This window comes from Prinia subflava, chromosome 35 (assembly GCF_021018805.1).
Source record: "Prinia subflava isolate CZ2003 ecotype Zambia chromosome 35, Cam_Psub_1.2, whole genome shotgun sequence".
NCBI lineage: Eukaryota > Metazoa > Chordata > Aves > Passeriformes > Cisticolidae > Prinia > Prinia subflava.
In genome coordinates, this window is record NC_086281.1 from 125,014 (window position 1) to 140,235 (window position 15,222).

At 56.0% G+C, this 15,222-nt stretch overlaps 1 protein-coding gene across 3 annotated transcripts; it reads left to right on the forward strand.

The window, feature by feature from the left end:
- The first annotated feature begins 1,913 nt into the window (after window positions 1–1,913).
- VPS45 (vacuolar protein sorting 45 homolog) lies at window positions 1,914–14,532 on the forward strand. 3 transcript variants are annotated; one of them, XM_063421093.1, is made up of 16 exons: window positions 1,914–1,966; window positions 2,053–2,202; window positions 2,294–2,428; window positions 2,725–2,785; window positions 3,290–3,369; window positions 3,515–3,583; window positions 3,838–3,975; window positions 4,325–4,435; window positions 5,691–5,825; window positions 6,113–6,226; window positions 6,467–6,634; window positions 8,839–8,997; window positions 9,750–9,857; window positions 10,120–10,241; window positions 11,626–11,757; window positions 14,067–14,532. In XM_063421093.1, exons 2-16 carry the CDS (start codon window positions 2,110–2,112, stop codon window positions 14,152–14,154), a joined length of 1,713 nt encoding a protein of 570 aa, XP_063277163.1. In that variant the 5' UTR covers window positions 1,914–1,966; window positions 2,053–2,109; the 3' UTR covers window positions 14,155–14,532. The 3 variants fall into 3 exon arrangements, with proteins under 3 accessions (XP_063277163.1, XP_063277164.1, XP_063277162.1); XM_063421094.1 differs by lacking the exon at window positions 1,914–1,966 and having other exon boundaries at window positions 1,990–2,202; window positions 4,328–4,435; XM_063421092.1 differs by lacking the exon at window positions 1,914–1,966 and having other exon boundaries at window positions 1,991–2,202.
- Window positions 14,533–15,222: the final 690 nt, after the last annotated feature.

Here is a 15,222-nt window from a genome sequence, read left to right on the forward strand (position 1 = left end):
TGCTCCAGAGTGATCCCTGCCCATTCCGTCTCACCCTGTTCCCATCCTGCTCCTGCTGGAGCCTGGTGAGGGGTCAGCACAGTATTAGACATAAAATCCCATCTCATTCCTGACAGCTCCAGTTAGAACCATTCCCAGACTGAGTGAAAGGGTTTTGTTGTGAATTTACCACTGAGAAGCCAGGGGAGGCCTTGGTGCTGCTGGTCCCTCCAGAGCCACATGCAGGGCAGGGCAAGGGTGACAGGCACAACTGCTCCACACAGGACACCACAGGGATGGAGGGACATGAACCTGGTCCTCCCCGAGCATGGCAATGCACCCAGATTTGCTGGGGGACGTTGGGATCAGTTGGAAGAAGCCATAAAGAGGATCAGGGGTGGAGGGAGGGGATAGGGATGGAGGAGCAGATGGCATTGCAGGGGAGAGGCCAGGATTTTGCATGGAACTCATCTCACTAGTGAAGGCAGCATCCAAGGATGGAGCACAGGGGTCGGGGACACAAGGTTCCAGCAGCTTAACTTGGGATCTACCCCTGGCTCTGGAACGATTGGTGAAGATGACATTCGAGGGCCTTGGAAGCGGGTTGGGAAAGAGCTTTTCCTGCCTTAAACTCCATTTGACTTTTCCCCAAAGCCCTCTGGAGCGGCCAATGAACATAACTGGCAAAGGAATGCTGCTTCCAAAAGGATCCAGTTGGGCCTTTCAATGTTTATTTGTTTTTTCTTTTCCCCTTCTCACTGCTAACAGGGAAAGCACAATTGCCTTGTAAAGCAATAACAAGGTGAGGTGAAGCCCCTGATGATTCCTTATCTCCAAAGCTGGAAACTCATCCAGGCCTTATTTTACTGCCAAGAGCCTCTTTCCATGGAGCATTTTCCTGAGGAGATGCCTGGGACACAAGTGCAGTGTCAGAGTGGAAGACTCCTGTTCCCAGGTCACCCAGGAGGTGCTGGGTGCTGTCCCAGGAAGCACAGGCTGCTGTGGCCATTTCTCCTTGAAATCAGGAGTGGAGAATCCATTGCTTTTGAAACAATCGACGCCAAATTCAATCCCTTAAAATAGCAGTGCCATAATCCCAGACAATCCTATTGCCTCAATTTAGAGACCAACATCCGTTCTTGTGCTGGGCCAGTGGGGACGGGCCCAGGGCAGTTATTGGTGAGGTTAGATCAGGGTTATTTACACAAATTATATTTGAATAAATTCTAAACAAAGGTTTTAATTAAAAATTATGGCAAATGCAGCAATCTTTTCCAGCCTAAACAATTCCATGGGACATGTCTCGGGACATGGAACTGTTCTCCTGCCCCACCTATCAGACGACAAAGGTGTCCGTCACTCTGAGAGGAAGTGGGGAGCCGCTTAATTGGAAGTGAAAGGCAGGACATAATCATGAATTAATTGTTATCCCCCGCTATAAATAGGGCTTCGGCAGCGGGGGAGTGCCTGGCCTCGGGTCAGCTCTGTCCTGCCGGGAATAGCGCCTAATCCCAGCGTGCTGCTCTGGGGATTAGCGGGGCTGGGCGGGTCCCGCAGCACCAGCGTCGCCCACCCCGAGTTTCCCGGAGCGGCTTTGCCTCGTGTTCAGTGAAACCGAGTCACGTCCTTTGTCCTTGGGGAGCCCAGGGGACCCTCGGCCGTGCCGAGCCTTCCTGGGGGCTTGGCGTGGGTCTGGGACGATTTGGGGATGTCTGGAGTGGGTTTTGGTAGACTTGGAGGGGGTTTGTGTGTGTTTGGAGTGGGCTTAGGTGGGTTCGCGTGGATTTGGTTTGTTTTAGGGTGGAATTAGTGTGGGTTGGGGTGGGTTTGTGTTGTTTTAAGGTAGGTTTGGGTGGGTTTAAGTGCGTCTGAGCTGAGTCTGGGGCCCAGTCTCAAACTGCGCCGCCGCCGCTGCCGGACTACAGCTCCCAGCAGGCGCCGGGACCGGGCGGGGCCGAAGCGGGGCCGAAGCGGGGCCGAAGCGGGGCCGAAGGGGGCCGAAGCGGGGCCGAAGCGGGACCGAAGCGGGGCCGAAGCGGGGCCGAAGGGGGCCGAAGCGGGGCCGAAGCGGGACCGAAGCGGGGCCGAAGCGGGTCGGGGCCGCCCCGGTAGAGGAGCATCCCCGCCAAGATGAACGCGGTGCTGGCGGTGCGGCAGTACGTGTCCAAGATGATCGAGGACAGCGGCCCCGGCATGAAGGTGCTGCTGATGGACCGGGAGACGGTGAGCGGCGGGGCCGGGAGTGCGGAGGGCGGCGGGGCCGGGAGCTGGGCCCAGGGCCGCCGTGACGGCGCTGCCCCCCTGCCGCCCTCAGACCGGGGCCGTGAGCGTGGTGTACACCCAGTCCGAGATCCTGCAGCGCGAGGTTTATCTCTTCGAGCGCCTCGATTCGCCCAACAGGGAGCCCATGAAGCACCTCAAGGCCATCTGCTTCCTGCGGCCCACCAAGGTACAGACCAGACGGGGAGGAAACGGCCGCAGATCGTGCTGGGGAGGTTCAGGTTGGATATTCAGGAAAATTCCTTCATGGAAAGGGTTGTACAGCCCTGGCACAGGGCAGTGGTGGAGCCACTGTCCCTGGAATTGTTCAAATAATGTTGATGTGGCAGTTGGGGACGGGGGTCAGTGGTGGCCTTGGCAGTGCTACAGGAATGGATACAAAGATCTCTGAAGCTTTTCAGACCCTAAAGATTCCATGATTCCGTGTTCCTTGACTCTGTTCTCCCTGGTCCTGTTTCCTCCCAGGAGAATGTGGAGCTCCTGGTGCAGGAGCTGCGAAGGCCCAAGTACAGCGTCTACTTCATCTGTGAGTATGAAGAGCCCAAGGGTCAGGGAGGTCCAGAAATCTGGAACAGGCTCCGCATCCCAGAGGGGCTGGGACGGGCTCCACACCTCAGTGCAGATCACACAACACCTTCCTGTGCTGGGTGTATCAGGCAGGGGCTTCCCCCATGTCCTGCTCGTGCCAGAGTGTTCCATGAGTTTGGGAATGAAGCAGAATGACTCCAGCTGGTTTGGGGCCGAAATCCAGTCCTCCAGCCCAGGAATTAGTCAGTAGGATCCCAGGAACTGGGTGAAGTGGCCTCTAGATGTCATTGTGGCTCTGCAGGACGCAGCGGGACCAGGCGCTGGGAAGGTGGGCAGGGCAGGAGTTCAGAGTGTCCCTGGGAGGTGGCTCAGAATTCCAACACCGGCAGGTGCAGGGTGAGAGGGTCTCCGTGGGATCTGCCCCTGCTCTGGAGGGGATCCGACAATGCTGTCCCGCAGGGTCTGCACGGAGCCCCACTGTCCCTTCCCTGTTTCCTCCCAGATTTCAGCAATGTCATCAGCAAGAGCGACGTGAAGGCCTTGGCTGAGGCTGATGAGCAGGAGGTCGTGGCTGAAGTCCAGGTGAAGTTTGGATGTTTTAGGTAGATCTAAAGCCAAAAGCAAAGGGAAGGTCCAGGCTGCCAGGCACCGGGGCTGGGTGGGCAGTGCTGGCACGTGGCCCTGGCTGGGCTCAGGGTTAGACACAGGACTGTCCTCCCCTCCGCAGGAGTTCTACGGTGACTACATTGCAGTGAACCCACACGTCTTCTCCCTCAACCTCCTGGGCTGCTGTCGGGTAGGAATGTGGCGAGTTGTCCTTGCTTTGGGTAATGCCCTCATAAACCAGAGTGAGGGGAGGCTGCTGGAGGGGCCACACGAGGGGAATGGGTCTTGGCAAGGAGAGGAACACCGGGGAGTTGGGGTTCAGCCCCTGGGTGCCCGCTGCTCCACTGCAGCTGTGCTTTCCTGTGAGACTTCAGGACTTAGAAACGAGAATGTGAGAAAGTCTGGGACCGGTGCATCCCTGTGAGGGGCAGCCTTTCCTTGCAGGGCCGCAGCTGGGACCCGGCACAGCTCACCAGGACAACCCAGGGGCTCACTGCTCTGCTCCTGTCCCTGAAGAAGTGCCCCATGATCCGGTACCAGCTCTCCTCGGAGCCAGCAAAGCGCTTGGCCGAGTGTGTAAAGGTGAGAGGAACCCACAACACATCCCTTTGGGATAAATTCAGTCTTGGTTAGTTTTTTACATGTGGATCCACTGGAGGGAAACACCTTTTCAGTCAATTCCTGTAAATTCCATCATTTACTTGGGGGCCCAGCACTGGACAGGTCATGTCCCACTCTGCTCCCAGCAGAGCTGGAGTACAGCATTCCTGGGAGCAGCATCCCAGTTCCCTGGGGCCTTCAGCTCCTCCCTGGCAGTGCAGATAAAGCAGCACAGTTGGGGTTCTACCCTCCCTTCCCCCTGTGCCTAGGCCCACACTGAGAGGGAGCCTTTTCCAGGTGTTCAGGTGGGGTTTGTCCCGTTTCTCCACAGCAGGTGATCACGAAGGAGTACGAGCTGTTCGATTTCCGGCGCACTGAGGTCCCGCCCCTGCTGCTCATCCTCGACCGCTCGGACGATGCCATCACCCCCCTCCTGAACCAGGTGAGTCTCCCCAGGTGTGCCAGGCTGGGGCAGGGGTGGGAGTCCTGCAGCAGCTGGAGTTCTACCCCTGGCAGGTCACGAGTTGGATGTAGGAGAGAAGAGTGTTGCTTCCCATCCCCAGTCCCTGCAAAATCCCTCTTTTATCCCCTGGCTAGGTTTTCCAGACCTGAGTGGGGGTTGCTTGTGTTGGCTTCAGCACCCTGGAAAACGGGGCCACTGGCACTTCCTGGTGGCTTCTGGAGCCCCAGTGCTTTGCAGGGCCTTTCCCAAGGGCTGTTTGTCGGGCTGTGGGCAGCACATGGCTGTCAAGTGACCTTGCCCTGCCGAGTCTCCCTCTCTTATTGATGGCTGCTGGATTTGCAGGGAGCTGTTGAATTTATTTATTCCATGCTGTACTGCAGATCCTGGCAGGATCTGTTGGTCTCCCTTCATTTCTGTGGGGTTCCCTGGGAACCTGGGGATCAGGAGCTGCACTTGGGTGGGATCAGCAGCCCCAGAGTTGCTGTAACACCGGTTCTGCAGGAGCTGGAGGTGACATCTGTGCCACAGAGGGGTGTGGCTGTCACAGCCCAGCTCACACCTGGTTTGTGGTGTTTAGGACTGTGCTCAGCATCGGGCGTTATCCTGCTGTTTCAGGATTTCCTATCCCAAAGAGATTCCCAGGGATGTAAATGGAGTGTTAGGCATGGCAAGGCTCTGATCAGCTGTCACTGTTCTCTCTGGGTTATTATTAGACTTCTCAGGATAAAAATAGAAACTCCTGATATGCAGAAATGCTCCTGCCAGTGGAGCACGTAGGGAATTCTGCAGCTGAACTGTGGGACCTCTCCCTGCCTGGGCAGAAAGTTGGGGCTTTTGATGGCCAACAAAGGTGTTGGAACAGGAATGTTAATCCCCATCCCTCTTCAGTCTCTTTTGAAGGTACCTGCAGGAATTCCTGGTCTGGTGGGAGGTGTCCCTGCCGTGAACAGGATGGGTTTAATGTCCTTTCCAACCCAAACCATCCCTTGATACTCTGATTCTGGAATGGCCCTGGAGGGGAGTGATTTCCCTCTGCACGGTCTCCCCATCTCTTTATTTATCAGTGATGTTTATTTTCATTGGAATGTCCTGGCTGGTTTGAGGGACACGCTCCCAGACTGCTGTGTGTCCTGGGGTAGCAGGAGCAGCTCTGGCTGGGTTCAGCTGAAGTCCATTGATTTCCCAGTGCTGTCTCAACAAGGTCATCCCTTTGCCTTCCTCTGTCCCCTGGCAGTGGACGTACCAGGCCATGGTCCACGAACTGCTGGGGATCAACAACAACCGCATCGACCTGTCCCGGGTGCCGGGGATCAGCAAGGACCTGCGGGAGGTCGTCCTGTCAGCTGAGAACGATGAGTTCTATGCCAACGTAGGTGTCCCAGGGGCTCCACCAGCACCCAGACCTGGGGGTTTGCCATGGGAAAGGAGCTTCCTGATGACTCTGAGCCTCAGGGTGGGGATGTGCCACTCATTACAGTCAGTGTGTGGCACCAGTGACATTTGACGAGAGATACCGTGCCCTGCTTGTAGTTTGATTTCAAACCCTGCTGCAGATTTTGGGGGATGGAGCTGCTTTCTCCCAGCTGCTCAAGGCTCTGCCGTGGTCAAGATTCCCTCAAGTGAGTTTCCCTCTGCTTCCCGTTTTTTTCCACACAGAACATGTACCTGAACTTCGCCGAGATTGGCACCAACATCAAGAACCTGATGGAGGATTTCCAGAGGAGGAAGCCAAAGGAGCAGCAGAAGCTGGAATCCATTGCGGATATGAAGGTACAAAGTCCATCCCAGCTGTGTCCCATCCTTTAATGTTGGGAGTGAATAAAAAGTACATCCCTTCCAGAAATCTGGTAATGAGAGGAGAGAAATCCTGAGAGAAATCCTATCTGATCTTCTGCACACCTGCACAGGGCTTGGCGTGCTGGGAATTTGTACATTTCATGGCTGGCTGCACCCATCTTCTATCTCCTGCTTTTCCCTGGAAGCACCTACTGCCTCAGTTTTCCACCACAGGCCTTTGTGGAGAACTACCCTCAGTTCAAGAAGATGTCAGGCACCGTGTCCAAGCACGTGACAGTGGTGGGGGAGCTGTCCCGGCTCGTGGCAGAGCGGAACCTGCTGGAGGTGTCAGAGGTGGAGCAGGAGCTGGCCTGCCAGAGTGACCATTCCAGTGCCCTCCAGGTACTCATCCCGGCTCTGCGCCGGGGGGGTTCATCCCCTCCCTCCCTTGGGAGTGGGGATGTGATACTGGGAGGCAGTGGGAGCTCTCTGTGTGGATATCCTGTGGGGAGGGACACTGGATGTGGAATTGCTCCTCAGTGCTCAGCTCAGATGGGAATGAGTCATCGTTAATAACTGGCTTGAGAAGCATCTTTGTAAATCCTGTCCTTACATCCCACAATCCAACATTCTTTCATTAAATTCAGCCAGTTGGCTTCTGGCAGGCACTAGGATAAAACAACCTCAGATGCCATGCAGGAGCTGCTGTGTTTGTTGGGCAGGAGAAGAACTAGAATCCATGGAATTGTCTTTACCTGTTTTTTGTTAAGAAAAAACACTGGAAAGTCCCTTAGATCCAAGATTTCTTTGGCAGGGAGGCCTGGAAAAGCTGGAGGGAGGCTCTGTGACAGCTGAACGTGGCCCCTTGTGCCATGACCAGGGCAGGGTCTGGCAGAGTTGGGGGTGATGGATTCGGGCTGGTGTTCAACAGCAGCTTTGGGATGGCTCAGAGCAGGCTTGGAGCAGCCACTCACTTCTGAGAAATGAGTCCTTGATTTGCAGTAGCAGAGGGGGATTCCCAACATTTAACTGACCCTTTCAGGGACTGGGAGATGAGGAAGAGCATCTCCAGCAGGCTTGAGATCTGTTTCTTCCCCACCTCTTTGACTCTGAACTCCAGGTGGGGTCCAAGCTGATAACACTGGACTGTCCCCAGAGGTGGAATGTGCTCCCATCCCCTGGGCTGATGCTTCCCTATGGAGCAGCGAGTGTAGGGATGGGATTCCACAGCTGGTGTCTGGCAGGATTTACATGGCTGAATATGGAACTGGGAATGCAGCCAGAAATGTGTTTGCTGGAAGCAGCCTCTGAGGTCCTCATGCTGTATCACTGTCTCCAGCTCAGGTTGTTGCAGTTTGAAAGTCAGATATTCCCAGTCTGCTCCCTCCCTGCACCATAAGCCACGGTTTTTCATGGAATATACACAGCACAGAGCTGGTGCTGGGTGAATCCTGCTGTTCCTGGGGTCACCTTGGTCCTGCTCTACACAATGTTTCTGCAGTTTTAGATTAGAAATGCTGCCTCAGTTTCCTCAGTTTCCTCCCAGCCCTGTGCCTGAAAAGCCCTGTTGTATTTCCAGCGGCTGAGGCCACTGGAAGATATGCAGCAGCTTGGAAGTAAATGGAAACCCCTGTAAGTGGGATCTTTGTCCCTGTAGCCACCCTGCCCTGGGCTGTCTCTGCTGCAGCTCCCAATGGCAGCGAGAGGGGCAAGGCCACGGGACAAGAAGCAGCAGCCAGAGCCCAGAATAAGGGTGGAATTGTTCTCCCCTGATGTCACTTCAGGGATTGTTGGATCTCTGGTGGCCTTGGGCCCCCCAGTCCAGGACATTTGGGTTCTTCCTCCCCTGGGCTCTCATTAACCCTGACACCGAGCAGGAGCCCTGGGAGCTGAATGGAGGGTTGGAATCCCTGCTCCTCCCATGGACAATGGCTGTTCTGTTCTCTGCTTCCCTCTGGTCCTGCCACTGCCAGCACAGGAACCTCCCCTCACAGGTGAATTCCGGACCTTGAATGGTGAAATTCCTCTTGATCCTCCTCACAGCCAGCATTTTATGCTGTGTCTTTGTCACTAGTCAGCATTAATCAAATAGATGCCAACAAACATCTGGGCCAGGGTGGTGAATCCAGCAGCAGATCAGAAGTGATAACAGATCCCTGCTCTTCCCTGTAGCTGGGACCTCTCTTTCCATGCTTTAATTCCTGTGGGGTGGCTCTGCTCAAGCTGGAAAGACCCAGGCAGAGCTTGGAGATGTCTGAAAGTGCCTGTGCACAACTTCCCCCTTCTGCAGCACCACAAGGGGCTCAGGACCCATCAGAGGTGGGTTGTGAATTACCAGCTCGATGGAAAGACCCCAAACCAACTTGCACTCCAGTAAATCCACCTGTGGAACACCTGAGGAGCTGGGCTGTGGGGTTTATGCCACAGCTGGATTCTCTTGCATTGCTCCTGTGGCAGTGTTGTTGCTGGGCAGCGACACCAGTGAAACCAGTCTGATCAGCGACAGCGATAAGTGACTGATAAATGGCCGATAAGAGGGTGGCACCGATGAAGGCAGTCTGTCCCTGGGTGTGGCCCCGCGTCGCTGAGGTGCCTGTGTCCCGCAGAGCGTGCGGCGGCTGCTGCAGAGCCCGCGGGTGTCGGAGCTGGACGCGGCGCGCCTGGTGATGCTCTACGCGCTGCGCTACGAACGCCACGGCAGCAGCGGCCTCCCGGCGCTGCTGGAGGAGCTGCGCGGCCGCGGCGGCACCGACAGGTACCGCAAGGTAACCCCGGCGCGGGGCGGGGGCAGCCCTGGTGGCCCGCAGGGTGAGGGAATTGCTGCTCTTTGGGGTGAAACCTGCCCGCTCCGGGTCGGCCCAGGGCTGTGTTGTTGCACGGAGCTCTTGAGCTCGCCTGGGACCTGTGGGTGTGGCTTTAAAAGGTGTTTTAAATAAGTGACTGGATTTCCATGTCCTAAATCAGTGATGTCGGGGGTTGGACTCCAGAGGTCCCTTCTACTCCTGTCTGGTCTGTGATTCTGTGATATTATGAAGGATTTAAAAGCGAAGGGGTGGCAGGAGCCTGCTGGGAGAGGAGTGTGGCACCTACAAGGGCTTGGGATGTGCTTCCTCTCCTCTTTTCCTCCTCCACTTTCCCCAGTTTCTGCAGCACAGGCAGTGGCTGCAGCAAAGGGCTGGGGATAGAGAGGAGCTGGCAGGGAAGGAACAGGCAGCAGTGCCAGGAGCAGCTGGGGAGGAGGTGGAGGAGCGGGATGATGTCACCTCGTGTGGAGGAGCTGATGTCGCTGCTGCAGGCGATGGAGAGGAAAACTCTCCTCAAGCAGGAGGGTCGGGGTGGGCTGGGGGACGTGGGGGTGCTGCTGCTCTGCCCCCTCACCTGTGTGTGCAGTTCCATTGGGATCACCCCCGCGGCTCCCTGTCCCCACTCCACACCTCCACGGGGTGTCTGCAGTGACTCCTCACAAGCCTGGAAGGAGCTCCCGGGCTGACGGGGCTCCCGCCCTCTCCCTGCACAGCTGGTGTCTGCCGTGGTGGAGTATGGAGGGAAGCGGGCCCGAGGCAGTGACCTGTTCAGCCCCAAGGACGCTGTGGCCATCACCAAGCAGTTCCTCAAAGGCCTGAAGGTACCAAGCTGCCCTGGGGAAACGGGGACAGGCTCAGCCAAAGCTGCAGCCCAGAGGAGAAGCAGGGCTGGCAGGAATGCTGTGGGCTGCGGGCTCAGGACTGGGGTTTCACACAGAGGGCAGTGGCTTCGGGGCCTGATTCCAATGAGAGCAACGGGAGTGAGCTGCTGGAGACCCCAAATTCAGGGGTAGCACCTGCTGTGCCTCTCCTGATCCTCCTTCTTTGCTGGGCCACTTCCTAAAGAGTTCTCTCTGGCTGCAGGGCATTGAGAACGTGTACACCCAGCACCAGCCCCTGCTCCAGGAAACCCTGGACCAGCTCATCAAGGGAAAGCTGAAGGACAGCCAGTATCCCTACCTGGGCCCCAACACACTCCGGGACAGGTACGTGGGGCCTTTGGGGCACAGCCTGCACTGGGACATGCTGGCTGCCCCTGGCACATCCCTGGTGTCCCTGGCACTGCCCCCACAGCGGGGTTGGACTGATGATGAACATAACTGAGGCTTGGCACAGAAGTCTCTTGGATGTGGAGGTCTCGTATCCCCAGGAATGTTCCCTGGAGCAGGCTCCCAGGACTGGGGTATGTCTCATCCTGGCTTGCCTTGCTGGCTCAGATGTGCCATTCCCGTTGGGAGGCTCCGGTGAAGGATGAAGCCCTCGCTCACCAGAGCTGGCTCTGTGGTGGCTGTGCCATCTGGTGTTTGGGGACTGCCAAAAATAGTCCAACTGCTGCTCTCCTGCCTGAGCCAGTGCTGTTCCAATGGAAATGGGATCCTGCTGGAGAGGGTCATGCAGACCTAACCCAGACTCTGAGGGGACACAGGCTTTGGGTGTTAGTGGTGATACAGATCACACTGGGAAAGGACTGCACTCACCTTTTCCATGAGTCCTCCCTGCTTTCCCACATCCCCTTGGGCAGGGAGGAAGTGGTGTGGGGATCCATGGAAATCTAGTGGCCAACAGCTCCCTCTGTGCCTGTGTCCCAACCAGGCAGGAGCAGCTTTTCTCTGGGTCATGCAGTCCATGCAGTGATCCAAGAAAGAAATTCCTGGTGTTGGTCCTTCCAGGGGACTGGGAGGATGGTTATGGGAGAGGGAAGCATGTCCTGAAAGCTGGACATGCACAGCACACCAGAGTTTGTGTTGGGATGGAGGAAGATGCTTCCTTCCTTTCCCCCCTTCCTCTTGCTTGGCTTCTCTCTGCCATCCCACATTTCCCTGCTGGCTGAGAAATGTCCCCTCAGGTGAACTGAGGCACAAACCGTGGTGGTTCCTGATCAGTCACAACACGAGTTGCCCCGAGCCTGGGAGCTCCAAGGCAGCACCATGTCCTTGCCTGACTCCAGAATCGATCCTGATTTCCCAGCCCCAGCAGATCATGCATTAAACACGGACATGTGGATCCACAGGGATCGGGGTGGTGCTGCTGGAGGCTGCTCAGGGCTGTGGGTGAATGTCCAGGAGAGAGGAGGTTTTGGGCATTTAGTGGGTTGTTCTCAGCTCTGAGCCCAGCACGTCACAGGGACGAGGGAGGGTCTGGAGGAGGCACCCTCTGGATCGTGGATCACTGCCTGCAAGGTGCAGGATTTATCCTGGGCGTTTTCTGAACCCAACTCAGTATTTGTGGCTGCTCCATCCCAGTGTCCAAAGCCAGGTTGCACTGGGCTTGCATCCACCTGGTCTGCTGGAAGGTGTCCCTGCTGTGAACGAGATGAGCTTTTAGGTCCCTTCGACTCAAACCATTCCATGATTTGTGCCTTTATCCCAGGCCTCAGGACATTATCGTATTCCTCATCGGAGGGGCCACCTACGAGGAGGCTCTGGCTGTGTTCAACCTGAACCGCTCCAACCCCGGGGTCCGCATCGTCCTGGGTGGGACCACCATCCACAACACCAGGAGGTAAAACCTGCCTCTCTGCAGACCCTGCCTGTAAAACTGCTGGCACTGCAGGAATTTGGGACGCCTGCAGGATCCCCGCATGGAAACAGGTGTCAGAGCTCTGGACCCAGCTGTGCTCATGGTGGTTTAACTGCTGGAGCTGGAGGTTTAACTTGCATTTCCGTGAGTTCAAGGGCAGGCAGGTAGAGTTTTCCGTAGAGTTTTTATAGTTCGTAACACTGGAAAGCCAGAGCAGCACGTGGGAATTCAGCACTGAATGAACCTGCAGCTGCTTTGCTGAAGGTGGGCAAAGATTCCTGTCAGTATAGAACTCCCAGTGGGAAATGTCTGGTTTATAAATACAAATAACTTTTCCTGAACCCAAATTACTCACTTTGGGCACAGGAAAGAGTTGAGGCCACAGTGGGAATTGCTTCCCATTGGCACAGCTTGCTGGTGACCAGGCAGGAGAGCAGGAATTCTCTCCAGATTCCCAGTGCTCAGTGTGGGATGGTGGGAAAATGCTGAGCTGCTGCTGAAGCTCAGGATCTACAGCTCCATCATGGGCTCCACTTGGATTGGTGCTGCTAGGAGCCACCCGGGCTGGTTTGGGCTCTGCTGCTGTGTAGTCCCTGAATTATTTACAGAAAAACTGGGATTCTGTATCCAAATTTGCATTTCAAAGAATGAAGTGGGGAAAAAAAAATAAATAAAAGGCTGATGCTTTGGAAGGGCTGGATGTGGCCAGGTCCTGCCTGGGGAGGACAGCAAAGGGCCTGTTCTAAAACAGCCTTGTCCCAAATGATCCATTTTCCCTGAGGATGGAAGGACAATAAAACTGTCTCCTGCCCACTGTTATCCGCAATTCCAACATAGTGCCCTAGGATCAGGGATATCTGAGCACATCAGTGAGGTGTCTGATACGAGGAAAGCCAGGTTTTAGTGTGTCCCAACCCCTCACGTAATCCATGGCCTTGCTGATTCCCGTGGGATTAGGGCAGATATGTCACCAGAAACAAGGGGATTGGGGTGTTAATGCGCCGAGCAGCCATGTAAGCACCTAATCCTGGTTCCATTGTTCTTACTGCCTGCTGGAACTGGGACCAACATCTGTGGGCCCAGAGGCGTGGCCCAAAGGGTGGAGAATCCGCTCATCTCCCAGGGATTCCAGTGCAGTTCCGCAGGGTTTGGAGAGGAAAGGGTTGCAAAGGATCAATAATCGGATAAAAAGGGTTGCCAGGAACATCTGGTGCTGGGGCTGACTCATCCTGGGCAGGTTGAGCATGAACCTGCTGGGACTAATCCCAGGATGTGGGGCCTGACCCAGTTACCCAGTTAGGGCTGCAGGATCCCCCTGGGGACCCTCCTCACTGCACAAGGTTCATTTCTCCTGGCAGTTCCCTCTCCAGGCCCTGGCTGGCTGGAGCAGTTGTGGAGGTACCTGCAGATGCCAGTGCTGGGTCCTCACCTGTTCCTGCAAGGTGTGCAGGGTCCGTGGAACAGCCGCCTCACCAGGGAGGATTTGTGCTGGGGTGCAGCTCCTCCCTGGAGGGCAGGTGGAAGTTTGGCTCTTGCCCCCAGTCACTCCAGACTGGGAATGTGCTCAGAGAGGCCATGCCAAGGGACCCTGAGGTGTCACTGGTCACAGGCACCACCTGCTCCAGACAGCACAGAACCAGGAGACCCTAAAAACACCAGTCATTCCCTGCCAGAGCTCAGTTCTGCCTGGTTCTAGTGCCTAAAAATAACCTGGAGGAGGAAGAGATCAGGCTGGAGCACAAAGCCAGGTGCCAGAGCTGGTGCCACCGTGGGCAGTGCCCTGGCTGTGCCCCCTCCCAGCTGTGTCCAATGGGACTCAGGGCTGGGTGTTGCTGCAGGGTTTTGCAGGGGATTTTAGGGTTTTACTGTTTTTTTGAACCCCTCAAGATTCACAGCCTGGGCAGGAAGGGCTGCTCCAGCCCCAGTTTAGGGGAACCCCACTTCTGTAGGATTCATGGCATATCTTGGTTTGTATTTCTTTATCTTTTTGGGTGTTTCTTAAACCATTGCTGCTGAGATCACCTGATCAGCACACTGAGGGATGAGTCAGCCTCGGAATGGCCGTGGTGTCTCATTGCCAGAGGAACCATCCTCCAGCAGCATCCTTCTGGCTGGGAGCATTCCTGGCTGTGGGAGCTGCTCCCAGCCCCGGCTGTGGGATGCCAGTGGCCTGAGGCTTGTGCTGGGGACAGTCACAGCCCCTCTGGCCTTGGACACCTCTCAGACAAGTATCAGGGTGCCATTAGCAGATCTCTGGCCCTTGTTCCACTGACCTGAACCTTTCCTGGCAGCTTCCTAGAGGAGGTCACAGCCGCAGGATTCCGTGGTCGAAGCACTGACAGCTCTCAAGTCCCACCAAGGTCCAGCAGCCGACGGTGAATCCTGAAGGAATGAGTATTTTTTTGCATGTTCAGGGCTTTCCCAGACCAGAGCAGAGCAGGATGTTCCTGCCCTGCAGCCGGAGCTTCCCCTCCACACCCAGAATGGCAGCGAATGCTGGAGCTGGCACTGGTCAAGGATGTGCCCCCACTGCAAACAGCTCCAGGACTGGGATTGTCACCTGAGGAGAGCCTGGGGAAGCTCTTGAATCCCTGCAGCTCCTGGCTCTTTACTGGGACACACCGGATGAGTCCCATGAGGAGCCCATGGTGCTGCCCCATGCTGGGGGAGCAGCTGTGGGGGTGTGGCTGGTGGGCACAGGAACCCTTTGCTCTATTTTCTGTATATGTTGAATCCTATTAAACCCATTAAATCTCCCGAACTTTGGCCAAATCTGTCTGCTAGATGATTCCCACTTTCCCTTTCCCAATGCCACAAGGTGCAGTTACAGCCTGAGCCTCCTCGAGGGCTTTTGCTCCCCTCCGGGACCACACCAAAGAACCTGCAAGTGCATTTCCAGCTCTGCTCCCTGGCCTCTAATCAGCACTTGATTGGGAATTAACAAGCCAGATCAAATGAAATGAGCTCCTAAATCCCTGGGAATTATCTTGGCATCACAACTAAGTCCCATTGATGTGGGAGAGAGCTAAGCCCTGCAGGGAGGAGGGGACCTGGCCCTAGGGGTCTTGGGGGCAGAGAGGGGAGAACATAACCTGTGCTGGGGAGGGTTCTCTGGCCCCAGCTAGGGCTGGAACTGGGTGGGTACCTGTACAGTGAATTTTTGGTGAATTCTGGGTTGTTGGGACAGGCAGAGCCACAAGTGAGTTCCCCCTGACAGGCGACTCAGGTCTCTGACAGCCTGATACCCCAACAGAGAGGAGCTGAGTCACAGCAGTCAGAGGATCCTGGGCAGCCCCCTGCCCCACGCACTCCTCCAGCAGCCCCTTTCCCAGACACCAATGCTGTAATTATCGTCAGAGACACAGAAAAGCATGTGTCCTAATTAAACTCTGCTCGCCTTCCAGGCAGCAGCTTCACACTTGATATCCAGAGGCAAAATGCTGTGTG